General features: G+C 42.3%; 1 protein-coding gene across 1 annotated transcript; it reads left to right on the top strand.

Moving 5' to 3' along the window:
* The first annotated feature begins 4,093 nt into the window (after positions 1-4,093).
* LOC138611111 (collagen alpha-2(VI) chain-like) lies at positions 4,094-23,987 on the top strand. Its single transcript, XM_069684045.1, has 32 exons — positions 4,094-4,283; positions 6,054-6,145; positions 6,240-6,340; positions 6,435-6,578; positions 9,741-10,103; positions 10,198-10,218; positions 10,315-10,380; positions 10,481-10,579; positions 10,671-10,697; positions 10,810-10,836; positions 10,932-10,976; positions 13,102-13,155; positions 13,250-13,312; positions 13,410-13,472; positions 13,560-13,613; positions 13,695-13,730; positions 13,812-13,874; positions 14,250-14,312; positions 14,420-14,482; positions 15,542-15,604; positions 15,691-15,741; positions 15,830-15,928; positions 16,025-16,087; positions 16,237-16,272; positions 16,365-16,410; positions 17,157-17,309; positions 17,420-17,514; positions 18,481-18,662; positions 18,766-18,944; positions 19,032-19,070; positions 21,086-21,420; positions 22,997-23,987. Exons 2-32 carry the CDS (start codon positions 6,070-6,072, stop codon positions 23,264-23,266), a joined length of 3,039 nt encoding a protein of 1,012 aa, XP_069540146.1. The 5' UTR covers positions 4,094-4,283; positions 6,054-6,069; the 3' UTR covers positions 23,267-23,987.
* The last annotated feature ends 420 nt before the right edge of the window (positions 23,988-24,407 follow it).

Here is a 24,407-nt window from a genome sequence, read left to right as displayed (position 1 = left end):
TACGACCAAATCACAACCGTGATGATATTCAGTACAACATTAATTCCTCTCAAGTGATATTGTTTAAAGAGCAGCTCCAGTCATGTTTTAAGACATATAAAATGCTCTGCTTGAAATAATAAATTGTGTCTGATATGTTTTTTCTGCAAAATACGTTTAATTACCTTGTAAAAATCCTCCCAAGGCATCTCCTCCTTCGCCCTCATAAAAAATTCCTGAATCTGCATAGGCCCCGCCCACTATGCAAATTTATAACCGTCCCTCTGTCGCGAAAACAAAACACATCTCAGCCATCGTTTAGTGGCAACTTGTTGAAACTTAGCTAGCTTGAAATGTAGTAGTTAGTAGCAGTAATGTTAAAGTTACTAGTCATTAGGGAGTTTGCAAAAATTACGATGACGGTTACAGCTGGCTCGCGCATCTCCGAAGTGGTTGCCATAGGTTACACATAATGATATGCATAGCGTCACCCCGTCCATTAACCGGATTGGCTCCTTAGGTTTGTGACGTCTCAAAGCTGCCAATCTGAAAACGTGTTGTTCAGCCTGTCCTTGATACACTGCAGTTTAAAAGCAGACAGGCCCAGCCATGGAGATGACTGATGATGTTGTCCCTGATATGTCTTGTAGCACATGAAGAACACCACATGGAGATGTTTACAAGGTTAAACACTTGACTTTCACTGAAGGGGGTCTTTAAGTGAAGTCATAAATGTCCCCCTGAGACGTATTATTAACGACTCTACGTGTCTGATTGGAACACTTTACTGAGATGACGACCATCATCAACAGTACCTTCTGCATGCATGCTAATATGCTGACGTTAGCATGTAGCTCAAGCACCTCTGTGCCCAGGTTCAACCTCTAAAAACAACATGATGCAGGTTGGCATAAGTGGGTGTACAAACAGACAATCCTCTGACTGCTTTCTACCACTTTGACCGCTAATGATGTTGTTATATCCTCCTTATCAATCAACCAATCAGACTTTTTGAATAAGACTGATGCTAGCAGCTAACTCAGTAACCTCTAACAAAGACAGTCAGACAGTCAGAGGCTATTTAAAAAGCAGATTTGTTTTCTTTTACTCATTCTGTCATATTTGGGTTCAGCAGAGAGACAGTGTGACCTAAAGTGACCTTAAACAACTCCCAAGTCAAATCCAGAGTGTCAGCAAGTATCTGCCTGCTGTGGTGCCCTTTAGCAACTCATATCTACAGTAGCGGCTCCAGCTGAGCCTGACCTCTGACCTCCCTGCTGCAGAGGGGTAAAGAAGAGCGAGGATTCCTCCTTTAGGCGTCAGCTGTATCCCAGCCAATATGTTTTTGTAGTTCCCTACTCTCCACCGCTGTATGTGCAGAAAATATACACGACATGGACACGCAAATGTTAAACTCTCTTCCTGTCTGGTTCAAAGGAACACATGTTTTTTATTAAGCGTTTGCACTGACTCTGCAGCAGAATTTCAGAGGAACTGTCCCACTTTGAGTTTCTTTCCTGTGTTTTTTTCTGTTGTCCTGATTTTGATCCACTTTTTGATCTTCGGTCTCTGCATGCTTGTGTGTGTGTGTGTGTCTTGGATGTTTGATATATCTCTTCCTGTGTCTTGCTAATTTTTGACAATTTGGTGCCTAAACTGCACTTATCAGCTAACACATACCACAGAGACCCCACCCTTGTGTGTGTGTGTTTGTTTGTTTGTTGGTGTGAGCATGGGTGTGCCCCCTTGCATGATAATGCATATTTCTGTGCATGATTTACAGCTTGTGTGCATGTGTATTTCTGTGTGTATGTGGCTGCCTGTGTGCGCGCATGTGGGGACTGCTCCTCAGAAATTTGTCTTGGCTCCTCTGAAGTTTTTTTAGACCCAATTTCCTCTTTCCTCCTGTTTTGTGAATCCGAGTAGACCAGATTACACCACTCACCAGTGAATTTCCACTGAAATTCAGTGAAAATTCACCGGTAGAGCAGCATGAGTTTCGCACATGGCATGAGTTTTGCACATGGACTTGAGTGCATGGTGTGTGCACGGCCGTGTGTGTGTGTGTGTGTGTGTGTGATGCACAAAGGGAACGACTCCCAGCTGCCCCGTCTGAGCAGAGAGCACATCTGGAGGGAAGGAGGGGGAAAGATTCCAAAAAGAAGCAAAGGAAAAGAGGAGTCAGTGTTAGCTTAGCATAAGTTAAATGTAATATCCTGTTTATTCCTTTTTAAATATAGCATATGAGGTCCAGGAGCCGCACTGGGAAACATCTGGAAGAGCTGTATCAGTCCTATAAACACACAAACACACACACAAACCAACACACACACACACACACACACACAGACAGTCACAGAGTTGTGGCCAAAACTGTAAATAAGCTTCATCTAATCTTTGCATGCTGCAGACAGGATGAACATGCATCCGCTGTCTGACTGTCCGGATTCGTGCATTTCCATTTGCATGCATATGTTTGATTTGCTTTTATGTTTGTGCATGTTTGCACGAAGCGATCGAGGCGCTCCTTGTGTGCGTTTTTCTGTGAAACACTGAGAAAAGTTGCAGTGATGTTGGGAGACTTGAGCTGTTTATGATTCTGGAACTGATTACGCAGAAATCCCCCCAGACTGAAACGTTCTCTTTGAGTCCATGTGAAAGAAATAAAGAAAAAATTGAAGAGAGAGAGAGAGAGGGGGGGGGGAGAGAAAGAGAGTAGAGACTGGTTTACACTTATTTGGGAGGGAGGTCATTCCTATTCTATGAGTCACACTGTTAAGAGAGACCAGAACCCCCCCCATCCCCGTTTTCCTCCACCTCCACATCTCTCCATCACATGCACGCACACATACACACATGCACACACAATGCTCCACTCTTCTCTCCTTCTCTTTTTAAGGAAAAACCCATCCCTGGCCAAGACAGAGAGAGGAGCTTCATAGAGTAATAACTCTGGTCAGCAGCTGCCCTTCTTCTCCTCCTCCTCCTCCTCCTCCTCCTTCTCCTTTCTCATCCTCACTCAGCCGTCCTGGCAAAGAGTTGCCTTCTGTCCCGTCTCCAACCGCCTCTAAGTGATCATAATTTACTGTACAATCAGATAAAGTTAAATTAAAAAGCAGGAGGGGTTGAAATTTCAAAACTTAAGTATGTTTCTATAAATGTGTAATGACTCATGTTTCCTACTTGTCCATCTCTGCTCATCAGCAGCATCTTCTATTCTCATCTTCCTCTCCAAACTGACAGCCAATCATGTAGAAGAAGTAGATTTGGATGTAAAATTTTGCTCTTCCTGTGTTCTAACCTGGATATCACATTAGGGGACGTGTTACTGCTTCATCTGCCGCATCAGAAAACAAGTCTCACTGCAGCCGGTACACGATCAGCTACAGTGACATGAAAAGAAATGTGCTTTACATCCTCACAGTGTAAATGTAAATGTGTTCAGGACGAGGTAAGCCCCTCTGTAAGGCAGACCTCCCACCGTGTGCACAAACACTCCAACACATACAAAAAGGCAAACGGGCGGCTGCAGCACCTACACGGGTATAAACATGGTGAGCAGACTCATGGACAGTCTGTCAGTGTTTACAGCGAGTATAAACTCCTCTCACTCTGGCTACTAATTGCAACCAGACACAAGCCATGGCCATTTGTGTGTCCGTGTGTGTGTGTGTTTATGAGTGAGGGGGGGTTACGTCTGCTCTTTATCCTGTTTTATTTCAATCTCACTCACCACATGTATGAGATTAACTGAAAAACCTCCTGAATGCTGCATGAGAGGGACATGAAAGCTCAGAGTGTCCCTGGGGTGCCTCCATGTGTTCCTCTGAGCCACATGTGTAAAATAGTCACATCTCCTGATACTAAGCATCATTACAATCTGTTAGTGCAGTTTAAGGCGTCTTCGAGGGGGGGGGGGGATTTCCAGCTGTGCTTTGGCATCTTCTTTTGCTGGTAATGCTGGTAGGCCTACGGTACAGGGCCACGGGTACACGCACGCGCGCACACAGGTTCCGGGTGCGGAGCCATGGCGCCTCCAAGCGGACAGCGGTGAGCACTGGGGTGCGTCCCGCGCGTGCAGGAGGAGGGATCAGAGCTCGTCTGTGGAGCTGGACCGGGACAGGAGAGCGAGCGAGCGGACGGCTCTTCTGCGGGAAGTAAACGCGCATCAAGGCTTTATTTCCCGTTTTCTTCCTCCTGTATCCTCCTTTTCTTTCTCGGCGTTTCATTCCTGCTGAGATGAGGAGATAATCCACAAAGGAACAGCTGCTCACCAAGTTTAGAAGTTGTTGGAAAGTGTTCGGGTAAGGAGAACTTTTACGCACAACAATGTGCCAATGTTTCTTCCCTCTCTCTGTCTCCCTCTTATGTGTCTGTGACTGTCTCTCCTTCTCTCTGTCTCACGTTTTGCCTCTTTGAATTTCTTAAAACGTACTTTTTTGAAACTTACTTTTTTCCTCTGAAAACTTTGAGTTCGAAACTCCTTCAAATCCAGCAACTTCTAAACAAAAAACACTTTTAGAAAACACATTTAGATCCGGGACTCTATCAGTCGAGATGTGTTCTGTGCATGTTTTTATTGCATGAAATCTACCTGCGCAGTGATGAAAAGCTGCGAGGACACGCACTCGCTCCCCTGGCCTGGACAGGGGGAGAGGAGTGGGAACATCTCGCAGGAGAGAGTCCTCCGCAGCTCACAGCGGTCTGTCCGCTGGAGGGAGCCACAGCTGAGCGCGTGTTCAACAGTCTTTTAGTTAGAAGTCTTAAAGGGGGCCTCTTTAGATGATTCGTGAATGGTCGTCTCCCTTTAACTGGATAAAAAACCAACATGCAGGGGTGAGATTACTGAGAGGACTAATTTTCATTTGTCTTTGAAAGGAGAAACATTAGAGACATTGCTCTGCTGGTATGATGGCATTGGCATTGTGAAATATATTTTGGCTGTTACTGTCAAGATAGAAATGTTTGTCCTTTAGTTTTTCTTGTTTCCTTGTTACCTGTGAGGGAGCAGATTTAGTGCACAAACACTGTTACAGTGAATATCAGATGGCAGATGCTGGTGGACACTAACAGGGCCAAGATCTTTGGAGTTGATGTCGAGTGACGTTTGGGCACCAAACACAGGTTGAGTTAACATGTTGCTATTACTGTTAGACATAGTGGTTATCAGATGTAAGGGGAGTCTAAAGGCCTCCTATCAGCTGATCTGTGCCCATTTGATTAATTACAACTTTGCTCTGCACTCCTGATAGTAGTGGCATCGAGGCAGCTCCTGTATGATTACCTGTCTTGTCAAGATTTAAAGCAGCATCTTCCCCTTTACTTTGTGTTTTCGGGGGTCAATGTGAGACGGCCCCCTGATGGGTTACTCCGGCCATGGCAGCCAGTGTGACCCTGGTTTCAAGCCTCTGGAGGGCAGCAGACTGAGGCCTGTGAGATCTCATGTTCAGGATTCATAATGTCAGACTCTCTGTGTTCAATCAGCTGCCTGAAACCAGAGTCTGCTTATTTTCATGTCAGCACCCAAATTAATCTTCTAACGGCACTCACATGTTTCATTTAGTCAAACGTCCATCGATCTCTTTTGTTTGGCAGGTTGAGTTCAGGTTTATACATTTAAAATACGTAGATATCAGCCTCTTCGACTAGCTTCTCCCAGTTTGCATTTCCACCATGAAACACAGAAAGACAGCCATGTTCAAATAATGCTTTCAAACCTGTTACATAACTCTGCGGCGGCCATTTTGTTCCCCAGGCAACTGTCGGTTTCTTCATTTGATTCCCATGCAATTGATACCAGATGCAGGATCTAGATGTTTGTTAAGTTATTTTTTACAAATATTTTGTCAACCAATGATGAAAAGTGTTGTATAGAATCTATATTATCAGACAACACCACTGTGAAAGGCTTTTTTTAATGCTGTTATTTTAAGGTAAGAACATGCTCTCCTCGTTTCTTGCGTCAGGCCTTAAATGTTTCTTTCCACTTTCCATTCAGTCTTGTTTGTCTTTTACATTTTCAATGTATTGTTTCTGATCATCTCAGTCGTATGCTTTGTCCTTTCTTGTGTCAGACAGGAGAAGAGGAAGATGCAGGGGTTAAAGGTGGCCACACTCTGCCTTCTTTTCGGAGCCCTGACTCACGGCCAGACGCCAACGTGCAGCAGTAAGTGACATGAACCAAACCCAACCTAAAACGTCATGTTAATGTGCTGACACGTTACGTTAAATGCATTATGTGTTTGTTTTGTTCCCCACAGAGAAGAATGATTGTCCCATAGACTTATACTTCACCATCGACACGTCTGAGACCATCGCCCTGCAGGAGCCTCCGCCTGGATCGCTGGTGGAAAGCATCAAGGTGCCCCCATCATCTGTGTTTTTGTAACTAAATACCTCAACACAAAATCGGCTGTACGCAGTTTTCTGTAAAATGTGTCGTTGTCTTCTTGTAGGAATTCGTAAAGAGGTTTGCTGAGCGTCTGCAGGATGTTGACTTCAAAGGATCCGTGAAGATCAGCTGGAACCTCGGAGGTCTTCACTTCTCCCAGAAACAGGAGGTGTTCAGTCGCATCGGACCTAAGGCTGATTTCATAACTGTGAGTAACACACACACACACACACACACACACACACACACAAATACATATCTCAGTTATCATCAAGTTAAAGGTATAATAAGTAGGATTTTTCCTCCACTCTCTCGTGCGAGAACACGCCCAGCCCCCCAAGCATCATGGTTACCTTGGTGCTAGCATGCTAACCACCGGTTAGCCTGTCCTACCAGGTTTGAGGCACCCACCTGTCCAACAGAAAGAAGGCCCACTCTGCATCGCTCTTTCGCCATGTTCGCCGGTCTGAATGGGGCCCAGTTGCTAATATGAACCACTCCCACACTCAGCTATACGTTGTGATTGGCTCAGGGAACCACAACAGCGCCCCTCCTGAAAACGTCCCGCGCAGAGCAAAACAACAGAATACATGCAGAGGGAAGGGTCTTGCAAGGGTCTGCACACACACTCACCAACACACATGTATAGAGGCCCTTAAGTGATGATTTATATTATATTTGTAAAAGTCTATACTTTGTTTTTCTCAGAAAATCCTACTTATTATAGCTTTAAACTGACAGTCTCCAATATTTCAGGTTTGTATTCTTGGGCGCCCCCTAATGGTGACATACAATAGTTGTGGGAGTACACTTCCTTATTTTAGCAGACGTCTATGGTTGGCTCCCTGTGTAACGGTTGTAACTCTTGATTTTCCTCGCTTTCCTTTTTAGACTGTGCGTTGTGTTTGCATTTTGGTGTTTTATGCATCTAAAAAATGGAAAGCACTCAAATCTTTTGACAAATCGTGTGTGAAATATTGTATAAGAGGAATATAAGAGGCAACAGGATTATAGGAACTACAATGTTTAGAAATCACAGAGTTCTGCTAGTCCTCCCATGGATGGAGATTTCCAACCTGTGACGTGTGACCTGTGACCTGTGACCTGTGACCACGCCCAGAAAGAGTTTTATATGTAGGAAAAGGTAAATCTGTGGAGAGCTGTCAGCCCTGGTTTACATTCATTCATTACATAAAAGTGTTTTTTACTATTGCTGCAGCCTTATCGACACCAATAAAAACCAGGGCTGGGAAAATCTGATCTGTGGCCCTGGGCCAAAAATCTGCTGCAGCCCCCAAAACCTAGAAATGTGATACTAGTGAAACAAAACTTTAATATCGTTACACTGCAGAGCTAAATCTGCAGGTAACCAGAGGCCTCACCTCGGTTTAAGATGATCTGACTCCAACTTGGACCTTTGTTGCACGTGTACCACACATTTCTTTGTCTTCTGCACGGTCAAATGAAAGCAAACCGCCAAAGAAATCATGTCAAAGTAGATTAACAAACAATTCAAGGACCACGCCATTACAATATGTTTATATATGTTGAGGGGAGGGCTGGAGGTGATGGGGATGTGTTCTGTAAGGCTGGTCTTGGAGGATGTGCTGAAGACCAGAGGGAGACTCGTAGTGGGGTTCTGTCTCAGACATGATCTACCTGAGCTGATTTGAGAGTTGGACAGAGACATGAGAGAAGCATACACAAAGTTGACTAGGAAGGGACGAGGTAGGAAGGTCGGTGGATGTGAGGGAGTATGGGTCGAAGAATCTGAGACAAACAGAGTTGGGTGGGATGACTTTTTTTCAGTGGTTTTAGGTCTAAGTTAATACATTAATTAATTTAGAAGAGACCACAGACGGTTGTTGTAGCTCATGTGAATGCTAATAATAGATCTTTGATCACGTACTTCTACGATCAAAGACAAATTAATGTCATTAAATTAGGTAAAATAAGATTATTTATTATTGAAAGAATTGTTCTTGTTTTGCAGTGGATCAGTACCACTCTCATGTCTGTTACATACAAAGCTTCAGCCAGGAGCTAGTTAGCTTAGCTTAGCTCAAAGAACGGAAACAGTAGAAAGGAGCTAGCCTATACAGAAACTGTCTACAAGCGTGTCTAAAGCTAGTTTATTTACACATGTATCTTGTTTTTAATAATCTGTACAAAAACAAACTGTAACAATACAAACTAAACAAAAATAAGTAGGCACATGTTACCAACCAGACTTGAAGCAGTAACAGCTAGGAAATAGTTCGGTACACAACCCCCATAGAGCTGTTGCTCTTACACTTTGGCATAATTTGTATTAAACAATATTGAGATTTATTATTAATTGTAGACAAATTTTGTTACCTTAAGATAAAACCAGGCTAGCAGTTTCCGCTTCTTTTTGTGCTAAGCTAACATAGCTGTCATTATACTGAGCCGCCAGATGTGAGAGGGGCCCTTATCTCATCGTGTGCGTATTTCCCACAAAGGCAAATGGTAAATGGAAAAATGTTAAATATACTGCACTTATATAACGCTTTCGCAGTCTTCAGACCAATCAAAACGTTTTACACTGCATGCCACATTCACCCTTTCACACACACATACTGTACGAAAATTTTTATCATTTATGCTCATTCATATGCCGATGGCTGTGCCTTAGAGAGCAATTTGGGGTTCAGTGTCTTGCCCAAGGACACTTTGGCATGTAGCCTGCAGGAGCTTCTGATTGGGAGACTGCCGGCTCTAGCACCGAGCCAAAACTACAAACTGCTGTGTTATTTAGATAAATTTATACACAGCAGTTGAAGATTAGCTAAATATGATGATTCCCTTAAAGCTCCTGTGAGGAGTTTTTTGGTGGTTATGAAACAGACTGAAAATAATTCTGATTACTCTATATGAGCTACGAAAGCAAACCAGACCATCAGAGACAAGATGGATTCTTTCGATGTGGTTACTTTTTATGCCTGAAACTGCTGGTGGGGGGGTTGGTGTCAGATGAAGTGATTAACTGCACGCTGCCTTTGTTTACATTTTCCAGGGCAACAATTTAAAATGAGTGATGCATATGACTGTTAAAGAAAGCAGGATGAGATTTTTTGTTTAAAACCAACACTTAAGCAGGACAAGATCAGAAAAGAGATCAGAGGTACGGCTTTGTCCACAGGGGGCGCCAAAATCAACACAAACCGAAAACTCCTCACATGAGCTTTAAGTCCGATCCCATGTCAATTCATATAATCATCATAATCAATGATACCTGGACCTGATACTGTTGGGGCCATGAGGGTTTAGGGTGCGTAAAAAGTTGCCATCTTTTCCTGATAATCCTGGTAATCCAGCTTTAACAGGTCACTCTTGTCTTTATTTTCAGGGTCTTGAAGGAATCCGTTACCTGGGTAAGGGCACCTACATCGACTGTGCCCTCACCAACATGACCCAGGAGATGCTGCGCTCGCCTTCAAATCCCCGAGCCCTCCGGTTCGCTGTGGTCATCACCGACGGTCATGTGACTGGAAGCCCGTGCGGGGGCATCAAAGTGGCAGCAGAGCGGGCTCGCGACGAGGGCATCCGTCTGTTTTCCGTGGCGGCATCAAGGAACATAGAAGAAACGGGGATGAGGGAGATCGCCAACTCTCCTGCAACAGTCTACAGGGACGAGTTCATGGCCGTGGATCTGAGCACAGGCAGGGCGGTCATACACGTTAAAACCATCGACCGCATCATCAAGACCATGGTAACACACCAACACACACACACAGACACACAGAGAAGCATGAAACATGGTGAATGATTCGTCTGCTCACACCTTGTTTCTTTTGTCTTCACAGCAACATTTGGCTTATGTAGAGGTAAGAAAACAAGAACTCATGAACATAAATATAATAAATATTCATTTTTCATATTGTTTCATCACTTCCTGTTTGTCTTCATTTCCTGTATAACAGTGTTACAGTGTGTCCTGTCTGGAGACACCAGGGCCCCCTGGTCCTAAAGGCCACAGAGGACAAAAAGTGAGTTTCACACACACAAACAAAAATGCACACTTACAGAATTAGCTCAATAGTGACCTTCAATCCTCACATATAATTAACCCTTTTAATTTGTCTGCAGGGATCTAAAGGAGACAATGGCGACCCAGGTCTGAAAGGAGCGAGAGGTCGTCCAGGAGACCCCGGTATCGAGGGTCCCATTGGTCAGCCTGGAATCAAAGTAAGACCATGAACATCCACCTACACATCGTTCACAAATTTGTGTCTATTTGTTATTAATGATGTTTCCTTTCTTTTTGTCCTCTTTGTAGGGAGAACCAGGTTTTAAAGGCGAGAAGGTGAGACAGTCCGTCCTCTAATGTGGATGACGTTTACATCACTAAATTGGGAGATTTTGAATAAATTCTTGCGTATGGATGAATGATCTGTTGTTTTTCTGTCTGCTCACAGGGAGAGATAGGAGCTCAGGGGAAAAAGGTAAGTTTTTTTTCCAAACCGAATCTGTAAATTATCATACATTTTGTAAAGTGATTGATCTTCCTCCTCTAACTGTTTCATCTCTTTAATATTAGGGAGTAGCAGGCATCCCAGGACGCAACGGGACAGATGGACAGAAGGTGAGTGCTGCATGAGGCTACGTTTGGGTTTTGTTGCACAATTTAAGGAACAAAATGCCAACAATTAAATTAACAAAAAAATCATTAAGTGAATGTCTGACGTTAAGCTGTAGTTTCCATGAAACAGGTAACAGAGTACTACTGGATTCTGCATATTAATGGGTTTCCTTTAAAGACAGGAAGCTAGGGAGAGACTTAGCAGTGGTGTTTGCAATAGCCAATAACGCTAAATAGGAGGATCACAGTGAAGATTAATAACTGTTAGCCAAACAGTAAGTCTGTCGTGTCATGGTGGATTGACAAAACAATTCAAGACAGTTTCATTGGACACAAAAAAAATACAGAAAACGTTTAATTGGAAATGAAAAGGTATAGGGAAGTGTTGGCAAATGCTAAGTTAGCCAAATGATCTATTGTTCTATTTGTGATGGTAGCTGCATAGAGCTGTTTATTAATTAGTGTTATAAAAGCTAAGAGAGCCTGTGAAACATAGCGAACTTAGTCAATAATGCTGAATGTTGAGAACTTTCAAACACAGTGCAAATCAATAACTGCTAGCTAGCTTGTAGGTCCTGTCCGTCATAGTGGATGGACATAAAAATTCAAGAAAGAGTTTCATTGGACACAAAAAAAGAAAGAAAATGTTTAATTGGATGTGAAATTGGTATAGCTAGAGATTGGTCAAAATGATCCAGTCTATGTAGAAGGCTAGTTCATTAGCCAGCTGATTAGCTGATTATTTGTGATGGTAGTGACCGACAGCTGTTTATTAATTAGTCTAATGAAAGCTAATAGAGCTTGTGGACCCTAGCAAAGTTAGCCAATAAAGCTGAATATGAGAACATTCAAAAAATTGTGAATTCAGTCACTGCTAGCTAAATTGTAGGTCCTTTGGGTCATGGTGGATGGACACAAAAAATCAAGGAAATGTTTCATTGGAGACAAAAAATAAATAGAGAAAGTGTTTCATTGGAAGAAAAAAAGATTGGCAAATGCTAAGTTATCAAAGTTATACAGTATACAGTTGATGCTCAAGGATAAGTCATTCGCTAGCTGATTAGCTGACAGAATGAGATTGCATTTGTGACGACAGCTGTTTATTAGTTAAAGAGCCTGTTGAACCGAGCAAACTTCGCCAATAGCGCTGAATGTAAACATTCAAACACTGAGAATTCATTAACTAGCTAGCTTGTAGGTCCTGGCTGTCATGGTGGATGGACATAAAAATTCAAGAAAAGGTTTTATTGGACACAAAATTGGTAAAGTGAGATGTTTTCATATGCTAGTTATCACAGTTATACAGTTAACCTGTCGATGCTCAAGGCTAATTAATTAGCTAGCTGATTATAACCACAGTGTTTTGCCAGAACAATTAGTCTAGAAAAAGCTAAGAAAGCCTGTTAGACATTGCAAACTTAGCCAATAGCGCTGAATGTGAGAACATTCAAACACAGCTCGATCAATAACTGCTAGCTAGATTGTAGGTCCTGTCTGTCTTTGTGCATAGACAAAACAATTAAAAGAAGAGTTTCATTGGACACAAAAATTAGAGAAAGTGTTTAATTGGATGCAGAATTGGTATAGCTAGGGGTTGGCATATGTTAGTTTTCAAACAGTTATTCAGTCAATGCTCAAGGCTAATTCATCGGCTAGCTGATTAGCTGACAGAATGAGAGGGTATTTGTGATGGTAGCTTCCAAGAGCTGTTTATTAATAAGTCTAATAAAAGCTAAGAGAGCCTGTTCTCTCTGAACCGAGCAAAGTTAGCCATTAACGCTGAATGTTAACATCTAAACACAGTGAAAATCACTAACTGTTAGCTAGCTTGTAGGTCCTTTTGGTCATGGTGGATGGACATAACAATGCATGAGAAAATGTTTAACTGGAGGGACAATTAGAATAAGTCCTAGGTGCAGGATGAATAATCAACATGTTTTTACATTTTCCAGGAAATGACAAACTCTATAATATTATTAAGAATACCCACATAATAACAATGTTTGTCACTGTTGGGACAAACTGTCATATAGTTGACAGTAAGTGCCAAACAACGATACAAATTTAAACATCGCAATTGACATCATGGGAACTTTAAGACACTTCTGTGATTCAATTTTCTCCTCAGGGTAAAATCGGACGGATCGGCGCTCCTGGCTGCAAAGGAGACCCAGGCGACAGAGTATGATCCTCATCCTCACTACTAAAAATTATTAAGTGCATTAATATTGTGTTGTGTTATGGCGTATTTATGGTGAGTGTTTGATGATTTGTAGGGTCCTGATGGTCATCCCGGAGATGTCGGTGATCGTGGTTCCCCTGGAACTGACGGAGATAAGGTACAAGGTCTTGGTTTTCCTTCAAACAAAATCCATCAATTCTCCAACCTGTGTTTTTATCTGTCTTACTGTCTTTGTGCTTGTGTCTTGTCTTCAGGGTGATTCTGGTCGTCCTGGAAGATCTGGACCTCCTGGCTCATCTGGAGACCCTGGACCAAAGGTAAATCTGAACACAAGAATTCGAGGTCAAGTTGGTTTTTAGGAAAGTTTGAGATAATTGGCTAAATTCTTGGTGCTTCTTCCACAGGGAGAGAGTGGAAGCCCTGGAACACCTGGCCTCCCTGGACAGAAAGGAACCCCAGTAAGACTCATCGCCACTGACAGAAAAACATTCAATCATTTAAATGCATCATGTAGCTCACCTGTGTGTCATTTCTTGTAGGGAACCCCTGGAAACCCAGGAGCCAGGGGGGAGCCGGTAAGATTCATACATTAACTTACTTTTCCCTTCATTCTTCATTGGTTTTGTGTTGCTTACCTAATTCTTCTTGTCTTCTAGGGGAGAAGAGGAGAGAATGGGCAAAAGGGGAATCCAGGGCCTGATGGAATTAAAGGAGAAAAGGTATGAGTTCAAGTACCAAATCGCACATTGTTTTGCCTTGGTTATCTAGACACATTATTCCACCACTAGGGGTCTCAACATTTTTGGCTGACTGCCGGGGACAGCCCTACACATGGGTCTGAATGTGACTGACTGGCTGACTGAGTGAGTGAATGACGGTACTTTCACAGCCGTAGAGAGAGAGAGTTATGACATGGCAATGGTGGATCATGGAGCATATTGGACCTCCACTGATACGACTCTCTGACCATACGGCTCTGGATACTTTGATTGGGGAGTAGGCGGGGCTGCTTGTCCGCTGTCCTCACCTACGTCTGCAGCGCGCGCCTGCCTTCAAATATTAGGTTTTGACCTAATCTTGTTTTAATGTTGCAGGGTGAATATGGGCCAGAGGGCACAAGGGGACTTCCAGGTGAATCAGGAAGCAAAGGAGCAAAGGTGAGAAGACCTATTTCAGCTTTATAATGCTCCGATAAACATCAATACCTTGAACTCATCTCCCCCCATTTGTTGCCCCTGTCTTTAACGCTCTCTCCTCTGAACAGGGAGACAATGGCCTGCCTGGCCCCAGGGGACCACCGGGGTCACCAGGAGGGCCTGGAAGAAATGTAAGAATATAATGTAATAGGTAAAAGTGCAGATGCTTGTGTAAAAATAAAACTCTGGTAAAAGTAGAAGTACTGATTCAACTTCTAAACTGAAGTGAAAAAGTACAGGTACTCATAGTATCAAAGTAAAGAGTAGCCCTCTGAAAGATTTTTCTATGAGCTCTTTCTGTGTAAACTTAACCAAACCTTTTGCCATATTTAGGACGCTTTTCAACTAAATCATTCTAACTTCAAATAAAATACAATAAAACCAACAATATACTAAAAATAGCAAGCATTAACATGTCTCCAATGTTTAAGTTGTTGTAAGACATCACCATTTGTGATTGGTTTGCATTCTCTAGACCAGTGGTTCTCAACTGGTGGGTCTGGCGGAGCTGTTTTCAGTGGGTCGTAGATGTGTGCTCGAAAAAAAAGTAACTGGTGGCAAAATGTCTTTGCTGCGCTTTTATTTTGAAGGACATGGGTTTCCTATGATGTGCGGGCAGTATAGTAGTGTAGTGTGTGATTGGGTAATCCCAGCTACAGATACATTTATATCTTGAAACAGTTGTTGCATTTATGTTGCACTTTTTTTAGTTTATTGGTGTTGAAAAAAGGCTGTTAATTGAATTAATTGTTTGCACGGCTAACTGCTGGTCATTTGTTTGACTATCATACCAAACTGCACCATTTTTTATTAAATAAATTTGAGTGGTTGAAATAATCTAGGTCGCGATTTGTCCTTAAGGAGGGCGTGCAGGGTCCTGAGGTGAGACCAGTTGAGAGCCACTGCTCTTGACGCCCCTTTGTTAAGGCGATGTGCAAATTATGCACCGATGGATACACCGAGGAATCATCTTTTCTGTGTTATTGTCCCATCCAATCAGGTTAAAATACGTCTTGATGTTGGGAAGATGACGTGCAATGATGCAAAATGAAAATCATTGCTAATTCCCCATAAGCACTGTAAAGCTAAGGCTAAACGAGCTTATGTGTAAAGAGTAGAAAGTACAGATATTTGTGTTAAAATGTAGGCAGTACCTTTCCTAGCTTACATTAACACTGTTTCTATCACAGGGTACCAGAGGTGACCCTGGTGATGCTGGACCAAGAGGAGAACCTGGACAATCTGGACCAAAGGTATGTTTCTCTGTGATTGTGTAAGTGTGTTAACATCTTCATTGGTTTCTGGCTTTGTCTTGATTATTTCTTTTGTTTATATTCAGGGAGACCATGGAAGACCTGGTTTCAGCTATCCTGGCCCAAGAGGATCATCGGTAACCTATCCATGCATGTGAAGTCTCTTAACCTTTGCTTGCAAGAGTTTCAGAATTATCTAACTAGACTTTTGTTTGCTGTTTACAGGGTGACAGAGGAGTGGGTGGCAACCGTGGACCTCGCGGCAGCAGAGGAGACTGTGGTCAGAAGGGCGACCCGGGAAATAAAGGAACTCCAGGAGACCCAGTGAGTAACTCCAAGTAGATTGTTAAATGTTGTCACTGGAGCTAAATGTGTCCACCAAGTTTTTCTACAAAATGCAAATTTTTCTGCTTCCAACAGGGTGAGTCTGGACCTCAGGGTGAACCAGGCCTAAGAGGACCGAGAGGAGAGCTTGGGCGTGATGTAAGTACTGAAAAAAGTATCTAGTTGGATTCAGCTAAACCAAACTTGGCTAATGATTTCATATGTTTACTTGTTACCAATTAGCATTATCTGCTAGCAACCGCAAATGAGAGGAAGGATGTGATTTTATGTGTTTTCTTCCTCTTCAGGGAGATCCTGGCCCTGAGGGAGACCCCGGCCTCACTGTAAGAACATTTCATCTAACCACTGTTTTATCACATAAAGAGAAACAAACAGAGGATAATGTGGATGTAATGATATGATGTTTCTCCTGCAGGAATGCGATGTCATGAACTACATCAGGGAAACATGTGGCTGCTGTGGTGAGTTTAGTTACCATTGTGTTAGCGCCCTCGCAGACTGTATATAAGAAGTGGACATATCTAACGTGACGTCATCCATTGGTTTGTGAACTGCTGAAGCCTCAATTCCGGCATTTTATACATCGTAATCTTGTATTTTGGTGCCAGAAGTGACATATTTGAATGACAGGATCAGTAAGAGATGAGCAAAGGGTTGGCCAACGCTAAGATATCAAAGTCATACAGTTATCCAGTCCTTGATTAAGGCTAATTCACTGCCTAATTAGCTTGTTAGATACGGTGGGTCCAACTGAATAAGATTCTGTTAGTGGCGGTCTTATTTGTGGAGATAAGCCAACAACAATCACGACTCTCAAGCACACAAATAAATCCATGTATGAGAAACATTGAGCGAGTTAACAAACCAGCTATTTTGAGCGCGGACACTAATACCTTCTTAGTGCTAACCATGCAAGGGCGATCATGACGGTGCATGTCTGTGATGAAGCGTTAGCAACAATCAAGTTAGTTTCTTGATTGTTTAAAACATGGAGGAAAACACTGTAATGTGACGTCACCACTTAACTACCAGATAGCGCCATCATCTGGGTAAAACACTGTAACACATCCTCTCTTGAGGATGACTTGCTTTTGAAAACAGCCTCAGGCCAGCCAGAGGAGTTGCAGTTTTTGGCACCTATGCATTGGCTTCATTTTTCAACCCCAGATGTTACCACTTGGCTCTGATCGGACATTTTTGTCTGCAGATTGTGAGAAACGCTGTGGAGCACTGGACATCGTGTTTGTGATTGACAGCTCAGAGTCTGTGGGTCTGACCAACTTCACCCTGGAGAAGAACTTTGTCATCAACACCATCAACAGACTGGGATCCCTCGCCAAAGACTCACAGTCTGAAACAGGTAAACATGCATTTGTTTATGCACATGTCTTTTACTTATTATATTTATTAAAATTTCAAAAAATAACAAGATGGCTGCCAGTTTGGTGTTAACATCGTATCTTGTGTCAGGCACACGAGTGGGAGTTGTTCAGTACAGTCACAGTGGAACCTTCCAGGCCATCCGGCTCGACGACCCCAAGATCGATTCACTAGCTGCTTTCAAGGTCTCACACACAAACATATTCATAGAGCTTTGAAGTATATTTTTAGAGTCGAGCACATACTGTTCCTTTGTCTCTTGTGTGCAGATGTTTCTTGATTAATCAAAGCTGATGTGCTCTCGGATCACATGTGCTTCCCGCATGAAAGCAAATGGAAGCCAAGTTACACATGTGCTGATGTCTCTCTGTCTGTTGTTCTGATACTTACAACTTTTTTATTTAGTCAAAAAGATCAAAAGATCAAAACAAACAAAGAATTGAAAGTCAGTGGAGTCAACTGGCTAACGTGCCCCTCCATGATCATGAACAAGGGCACTGTAGTTTATTTTGAGTCGCTCCCACGTACATGCTTCTGCTGCCTTAAATGAACTGTCTTTAAACTTGTTAGCTCGTCAAAGGAAGGAAGTTGTGTATGCAATATGCTTACCATTCAAGTGGTTAAGTTATGAGAACATGCTGCTAGCCTATGGCAACATGGACTCCAAAAGCTAGCAAGACATTGCCAGCGGATAACATAATGGGGGGCATTCATTTAGACTTTTCTCATCTATACCACAAATACCCACAATAGCACCAAATATGGATTAATCTGCAGCTCAAAATTGTCTCCAGCACCAAAACCACTGTGCCTAGTAGCATTAGAAACTTGTGTAGCATTTTACTTGTGAATTGTTGATTTCCCACGAAAGATTGAACACTACCTGTCCCTTCAGTAAGTTTACCAAGACGAGTGTTTGTGACAGACTTTAGCATACTTTTTAGGATAGCCCAAATCTCTTAAATGTATTTACTTGATATCTTTATTGACCTGACTCGAAACAATAGGCTGCCATTTCAAACACACTTTACATGAGGAACACGTTCAGCTGGCTGTGAAGCTAGAACTCTGCCAATGCTAATATGCTAACCATGTAACCTCTTCATCTGTGTCATGCACATTTCTCTCATGCTGTCTTCTCAACTATCCAGGATGCAGTGAAACGCTTGGAGTGGATCGCCGGAGGAACATGGACTCCATCCGCCCTGAAGTACGCCTATGACAACCTGATCAGGGACAGCCGCAGAGCCAAAGCCAACGTCACCGTGGTTGTCATCACTGACGGACGCTTCGACCCCAGAGATGACGACTCGCTGCTCACCTACCTCTGCAGGTGCCTGACACTGGGGCTATATCTAGAAATGGAATGAACATTAGCGGAGAGGAAAAGTTGTATCTCATTACTTGTGTTTGTGTGTACTTGTACATGTGAGCAGCGATCCCAGCGTTGATGTGAGTGCCATCGGTATTGGAGACATGTTCGACCAGATCGAGGAGAACGAGATTCTGAAGAGCATCTCCTGCCAGAGGGACAGCAGGGTGCTGGGCATGAGGCGCTTCTCAGACCTGGTGGCCGAGGAGTTCATTGACAAGATTGAAACTGTGCTCTGCCCAGGTACACCTATTACAGGAACACACATTATGTACAGAGGAATCATCAAGTTAAGTCCTTTTCTCTGACACTCTGTCTTTATTGCTTTAGATCCTGTCACCATATGCCCCGAGCTCCCTTGTAAATCAGGTAAGTTTTAAACAGTTGCGTGTCGCTTACTGTCGCCAAGATGTCATGCTGTTTCACCAAATATGCCTCGGTAACCAAAATGATTAAGGCGTCAATATGCTTCAAATGAAGTGCCAGTAAGATTGTAAAACAGATTGTGTCGAACAAAGGTGTCTGCTCCTTTCTTTTGTATCTTTTCAAAGTGGTCAATCCTTCTTTCCTGATCAGTTTCCCTCCTTACAACTGAAAGTAACACCACAAGCAAAGCCTTTGAGGAAAGGCTGTCCAAAAGTGTCCAAAGTTATCCCCATTTCTATGATTCGACACCCTGCCCTTCTCAGCAGGCTTTAACTGACTATTCAGATGCGCTATAAATACTTACATTGGTCTTTGGTTTGGCTCAGAAAATGCACAATGCATTGATTTATTTTGCTTTTACATTCATTCAGTCAAGACAAAGTGTTAGACGTCTTCTTGCTTAACCAGAGGTCTGTTTCTCACCTTATTGTATGATTTCACCTTCTACACTAAGATGCAATTAATTCATGTGGCTATGAAGCAAACACAGAAGACCTAAATTAGTGCAACTCAGTGTATCTCCGGCACCTTTGTTGGCTGTGTTCATGCGTCATTTTTGTGGGACCCCGCCCACATTGTTATTCCGCCCACTCGTTTCAGGAGGGGGCGTCGCTGGGTGGCAAGCCCCTTCCCCCTGGAAGCCACTGGCCGAGGAAGGCAACCCTTCATTGGTCCCAACCTCTTTGGAGGGCGTGGCCAACCTGCTGAACGGCTTGAGCGAGCAGCAGTACGGGGTTGGCGTTGCAACCATGGCGTACACAGCCCAGAGAGCCAAACTCGCCCAGGGATCGGACAGACAGCAGTGGACCCAGCTGTTCATCGAATCCTTCAAATATGTCTATGGGGACATTATGGGAGACCCAGAGAAAGCCTTGGGACTCTGCTAATGCTATATGCTATCCATGCGACCTCCCCATAATGGGCGCTTATAACTAATAAGCTTACTGCTGGACATAGAATAGATTCTATTAAAACAATGGCCATTTTTATAACTCTACAGGTGCAATATTCACCTGGGCTGATGCAAAAAAAAGTTGCATGATATGAAGCTGGCCCTGTGCTTTGCAGAACAGCCTTATGTACGTAACTGTATATAATAGGCCAAAATACAAAATGTGGATTCAGGATGCTCCTCGTGGAATATTTCTTAATTAATGTACATGAAGCTGTTTCTCTAAAAGTTTGACTGAAATATGAAACATATCATTTCTTCCATCTTGGTGGAGGACCATTTTCCTTACAAATGGAAAGCGGATGTCATCCATTTGTTGGAGGCCGATTGGTCTGTAGAGCCATTCATGGTGCTCCTGTATAGTGTTCAGTGGCTCTCTAATGAAGCCTCATTTCCACTGTGAATCACGAGCTCGCTGAGTCATATCTTTTGCTGTTTTGCACATAACCGTGGTTACGGCCTTAATTTTTTTCCTTGTGCCCTGTGAATTAGTCATGTTGGTGAGACGCCTTTACGCGTGGAAAATATCTGGTTTTATACATGTTGCAGGATACTGTATATGACTCAGAAGTACCAGTATGTTGCTGTTTGGTTAACAGACTTGGCACTGACAATGAAGGAACTATTGTATGTTATGACCTTGATTGGTGCATGATTTTTGCATGCGGCTTGGCTTGTAAAGAGCGATGACTAAAGGAAACAGAGCCGCTTTAATGTTTGGGACCAAACAACGTGCTGTTGTGAACTGTCTTGTTTTGTGTGAAATGTATTCACATTTTTATAATGCCTTAAGAGAATAAAATTGTATAGCAAACTAAAAAGTGCTTTCTTGATGAGGCCGCTACTCCTTTGACAAGGTTTACATGAAAGCTGGACTGCATCTAGCATGTATGGAAGCCAGACATGTTACAGTACATTTTTCCTGGCTTTGATCTCTGTGTCCCTGCTGGAGCTGGCAGAACATTGTGTTTGATTTAAAACTCTATGTATGTGTGTCTGTTTCTAGAGCCTGACGTGGCTGGCTGTGTTCAGCGGCCGGTCGATGTGGTATTCATGCTGGATGGTTCTGAGAGGATGGGACTGGAGAACCACCGCAGGGCCAAAGAATTCATCGAGAACGTGGCTAATCGCCTTCTTCTGGCCAACAGCGAGACAGATGACAGGAATGCCCGCTTTGCTCTGCTGCAGTACGGTAGCCCTTCAGAACAGAGGGTGGAGTTCTCGCTCTCACACAATATGACAGTGATATCAGATTCACTGGGAAGGGTCACCTACATGGACTCCTCTTCCGCTCTGGGCAGCGCTATCATCCATGCTGTCAACAACCTGGTGATTCCACAGGTAAAAACATACACAAACACAAGCTGGTTTTGTAGGCATGTAAAGAAGTGGTTCAACTTTTTAGGAGATTCTTTCCAAAGTTAGATGAGAAATTAAATACTGTTCTCTTGTCTGGATGGTAAATATGAAGCTATGGCCAGTGGGTGATTAGCTTCGCTTAGCATCTAAGCTTAATGTCTAGAGACAAGAGGAAACAACTAGCTTGGCATTGTACAAAAGTTACAAGATCCAAGAACTCAATTATTAACATATAAACTAATACTTATAATGTAAGCTGTGATTTTACTTGGGGTTATGTGTGGGACTTTTTCTTGTCCAGATGCAGTTGATGCTAACAGCCAAGAATGATTCCAAAATATAGCAGCCAGCATAACCTTAATGTTAACTTTTTACACTTTTTTTTTCAAGCACATCAAACAAACAATATAAATATATGATGTGATAATGACTTAATAGCTGTTTTATCTTTCGATATTGTCAGGCGAGCTATTCCCCCCTGTTTTACTTCTTTATGCTAAACTAACCTAAGCTAAGCCAGCTGGATGTGACATCATATTTATTGTACAGATATCGGTCTTCTCATCTAACTCTTGTCATAAAAAGCATATAAAGCATTTTTTCCAAAACGTTAAACGATTCCATTAAGTTCAGAGCTGGAACCAGGAGGTGGTTAGCTTGCTTTAGCATAAAGATTGGAAGCACAGGGAATCAGCTAGCCTGGTTAAAAAAAACAAAAACCTTCTTAGCACAATATATCTTATATGTTTAATCTTTTATCAAATAGAAATAACACTGACCATTTATGCTGGTTTAAAGCTAATTTTTCTGCTTCATCTTAGTGCTTAGCTTAGCTTATTGACAATATTAAGATGTCCTGTGACGTCGAGCTCAGGAAAGCTCCAATGATGTTAAGATGTCACTGTTGTGTTCCAGATTGTTTAAATGTAGGGACAAATTTCCCTGCTTCCAGTCTAATGAACAACTGAAAAGACAATAGAGAGTAAAAATCCAGAAGGACAACAGGCCATATTTTAAGTAAAAAAATATATTTATCTCATTACCTATAAGCTAGTTATACGACAGCTAACGTTAGCTTTCAACCACTTCCTAGCTAATAAACGTCTGAAGCTAACATTAGAGTTTAATGGTCTTATAGGCTATTAACATTAATGTTAGCTAGGAAGTGATTGATGCTGAAATAAAGTTTTATACCACAAAAGCATAAACTCCTAGCTAACAGTAAAGTTAGCAGGTAGGTGGTTGAATGCTAACATTCCCTGTTGTCTTTGGTTGCTAATGAGTTATAAAATTTTTCCTCTCAAAATGTTCCCACAAGATTTTCACTTACCATGTCTTTCTTGTTCCTGATTAATCGGGGTAAATGATAATGATTGTGAGATTCCCTTCACACATTTGTTTGCAATACAGCAGTATAACTCTTTAACAGCATTTCAGCTTACCACCCTGAGCGAAAATGGCCGCCGTGGGACTGTAATGAATTTCAGCCACGTTGAAGCTTTATTACACACAAATGGAATATTTATTGGTCCTCTCATCTTTTTTGTTGTGTTTTTAGCGAGGAGAACGCTTGGCACGTCGCAACGCAGAGCTGGCCTTTGTTTTCATCACTGATGGCATCACAGCCAGTGAGCAGCTGGACGAGGGCGTGTCTGCCATGAGGCGAGCGGAGGGCGTTCCCACTGTGATCGCCATGGGAACAGACACAGATGAAGAGGTGCTGCGGAAGGTGTCGCTAGGGGACATGTCGGCCGTCTTCAGAGGAGTTGATTACACCATGCTGAACAAACCCTCATTCTTTGAGCGCTTTGTCCGCTGGATATGCTAGTGAGGAACTGTAACACACTACACCATAGGATTAGAGTCCACAGAATGACAGAAGTGATAGCTCCTTCAGCGTGCACTTAAACACACATAGAGGCATCAACAAAAACCTCTGTGATCATTATCATTACTGGATATAAGGCACTGAGGCGGCTACATATCCAGCTGGGGTGACGAGTCATTTACACTAGTTAAAATAAACCACGTTACACCAGCAGACACACAAGCTGGTACACACAAACACATAGGCATGCAACATAATTTCTAACTTGATTGTTCTATTCATTCTAGATCTATGGTCAGCACTTCCAACCAAAGACACTCACTCAAGTATCCCTAAAGGAAAGTTGTATGATTATTGAATGTGTATGAAGCAAATTGTAGTCTTTATTTTGTTTTTATTTTGTGATTTCAAGTTTGCAAAAAGAGTTTTCTCTCAGTGTTTCTTTACAAAGTCAGTATTTACATAAAAGGTGCTAAAGAAGAAATAAAGGACAAAGCCATCTGAGTGGTTCTGAAGACTTTTTAAAATCATGTTATGCTGTAATCACTGTAGTTTGTTCAGGGGATAAAAACAGTCGCACACTCAGCTACAAAAGAACACACACACACAAACACATGCACACGCCATATTACAGATAATTAGAAATATATTGACAGAAAAACATAAAAGACACATATCTGTAAACATGAATGCCAAATAAAGCCTAATGTGGTGACCCCAACACTGTCTATTTATTTCCTTGTGCAACTTGTCACTGATACACTGAAAACTAAACAGTAAGAAAGTGGATCCCAACAATGATTTAAGAAATGATAAGAAGTGTACCCATTATACATTTCCCTTCCTGCTACTTTCCTGAAATTATCTTATCAGTGTAAAAATGGGTGTCTGTGTTTTTGGCTCCCTCTGCTGTACGGGAGAAATAAAAAGCAAATCCAAACTCTATAGCTATATATTTTGAAGATACTTTTTCTTTGCAGCTACTCCTCAACATTTCCTTGACAGCTTTACTAACCGGCAGATACACAATATACTAAATTATGTAAATCCAACTACTAAATTACAATATTTTAATGGATTAAGCCACCCATTTTTAAACAAGCCTTAATATGATATACACTATTAAGAAATGGTGTATACT

This window comes from Semicossyphus pulcher, unplaced genomic scaffold (genome assembly GCF_022749685.1).
Source record: "Semicossyphus pulcher isolate SPU_LCO1_2020_fin unplaced genomic scaffold, fSemPul1.0.p SCAF_7, whole genome shotgun sequence".
NCBI classification, from domain to species: domain Eukaryota; kingdom Metazoa; phylum Chordata; class Actinopteri; order Labriformes; family Labridae; genus Semicossyphus; species Semicossyphus pulcher.
This window is presented reverse-complemented; position numbering and strand designations above follow the sequence as displayed.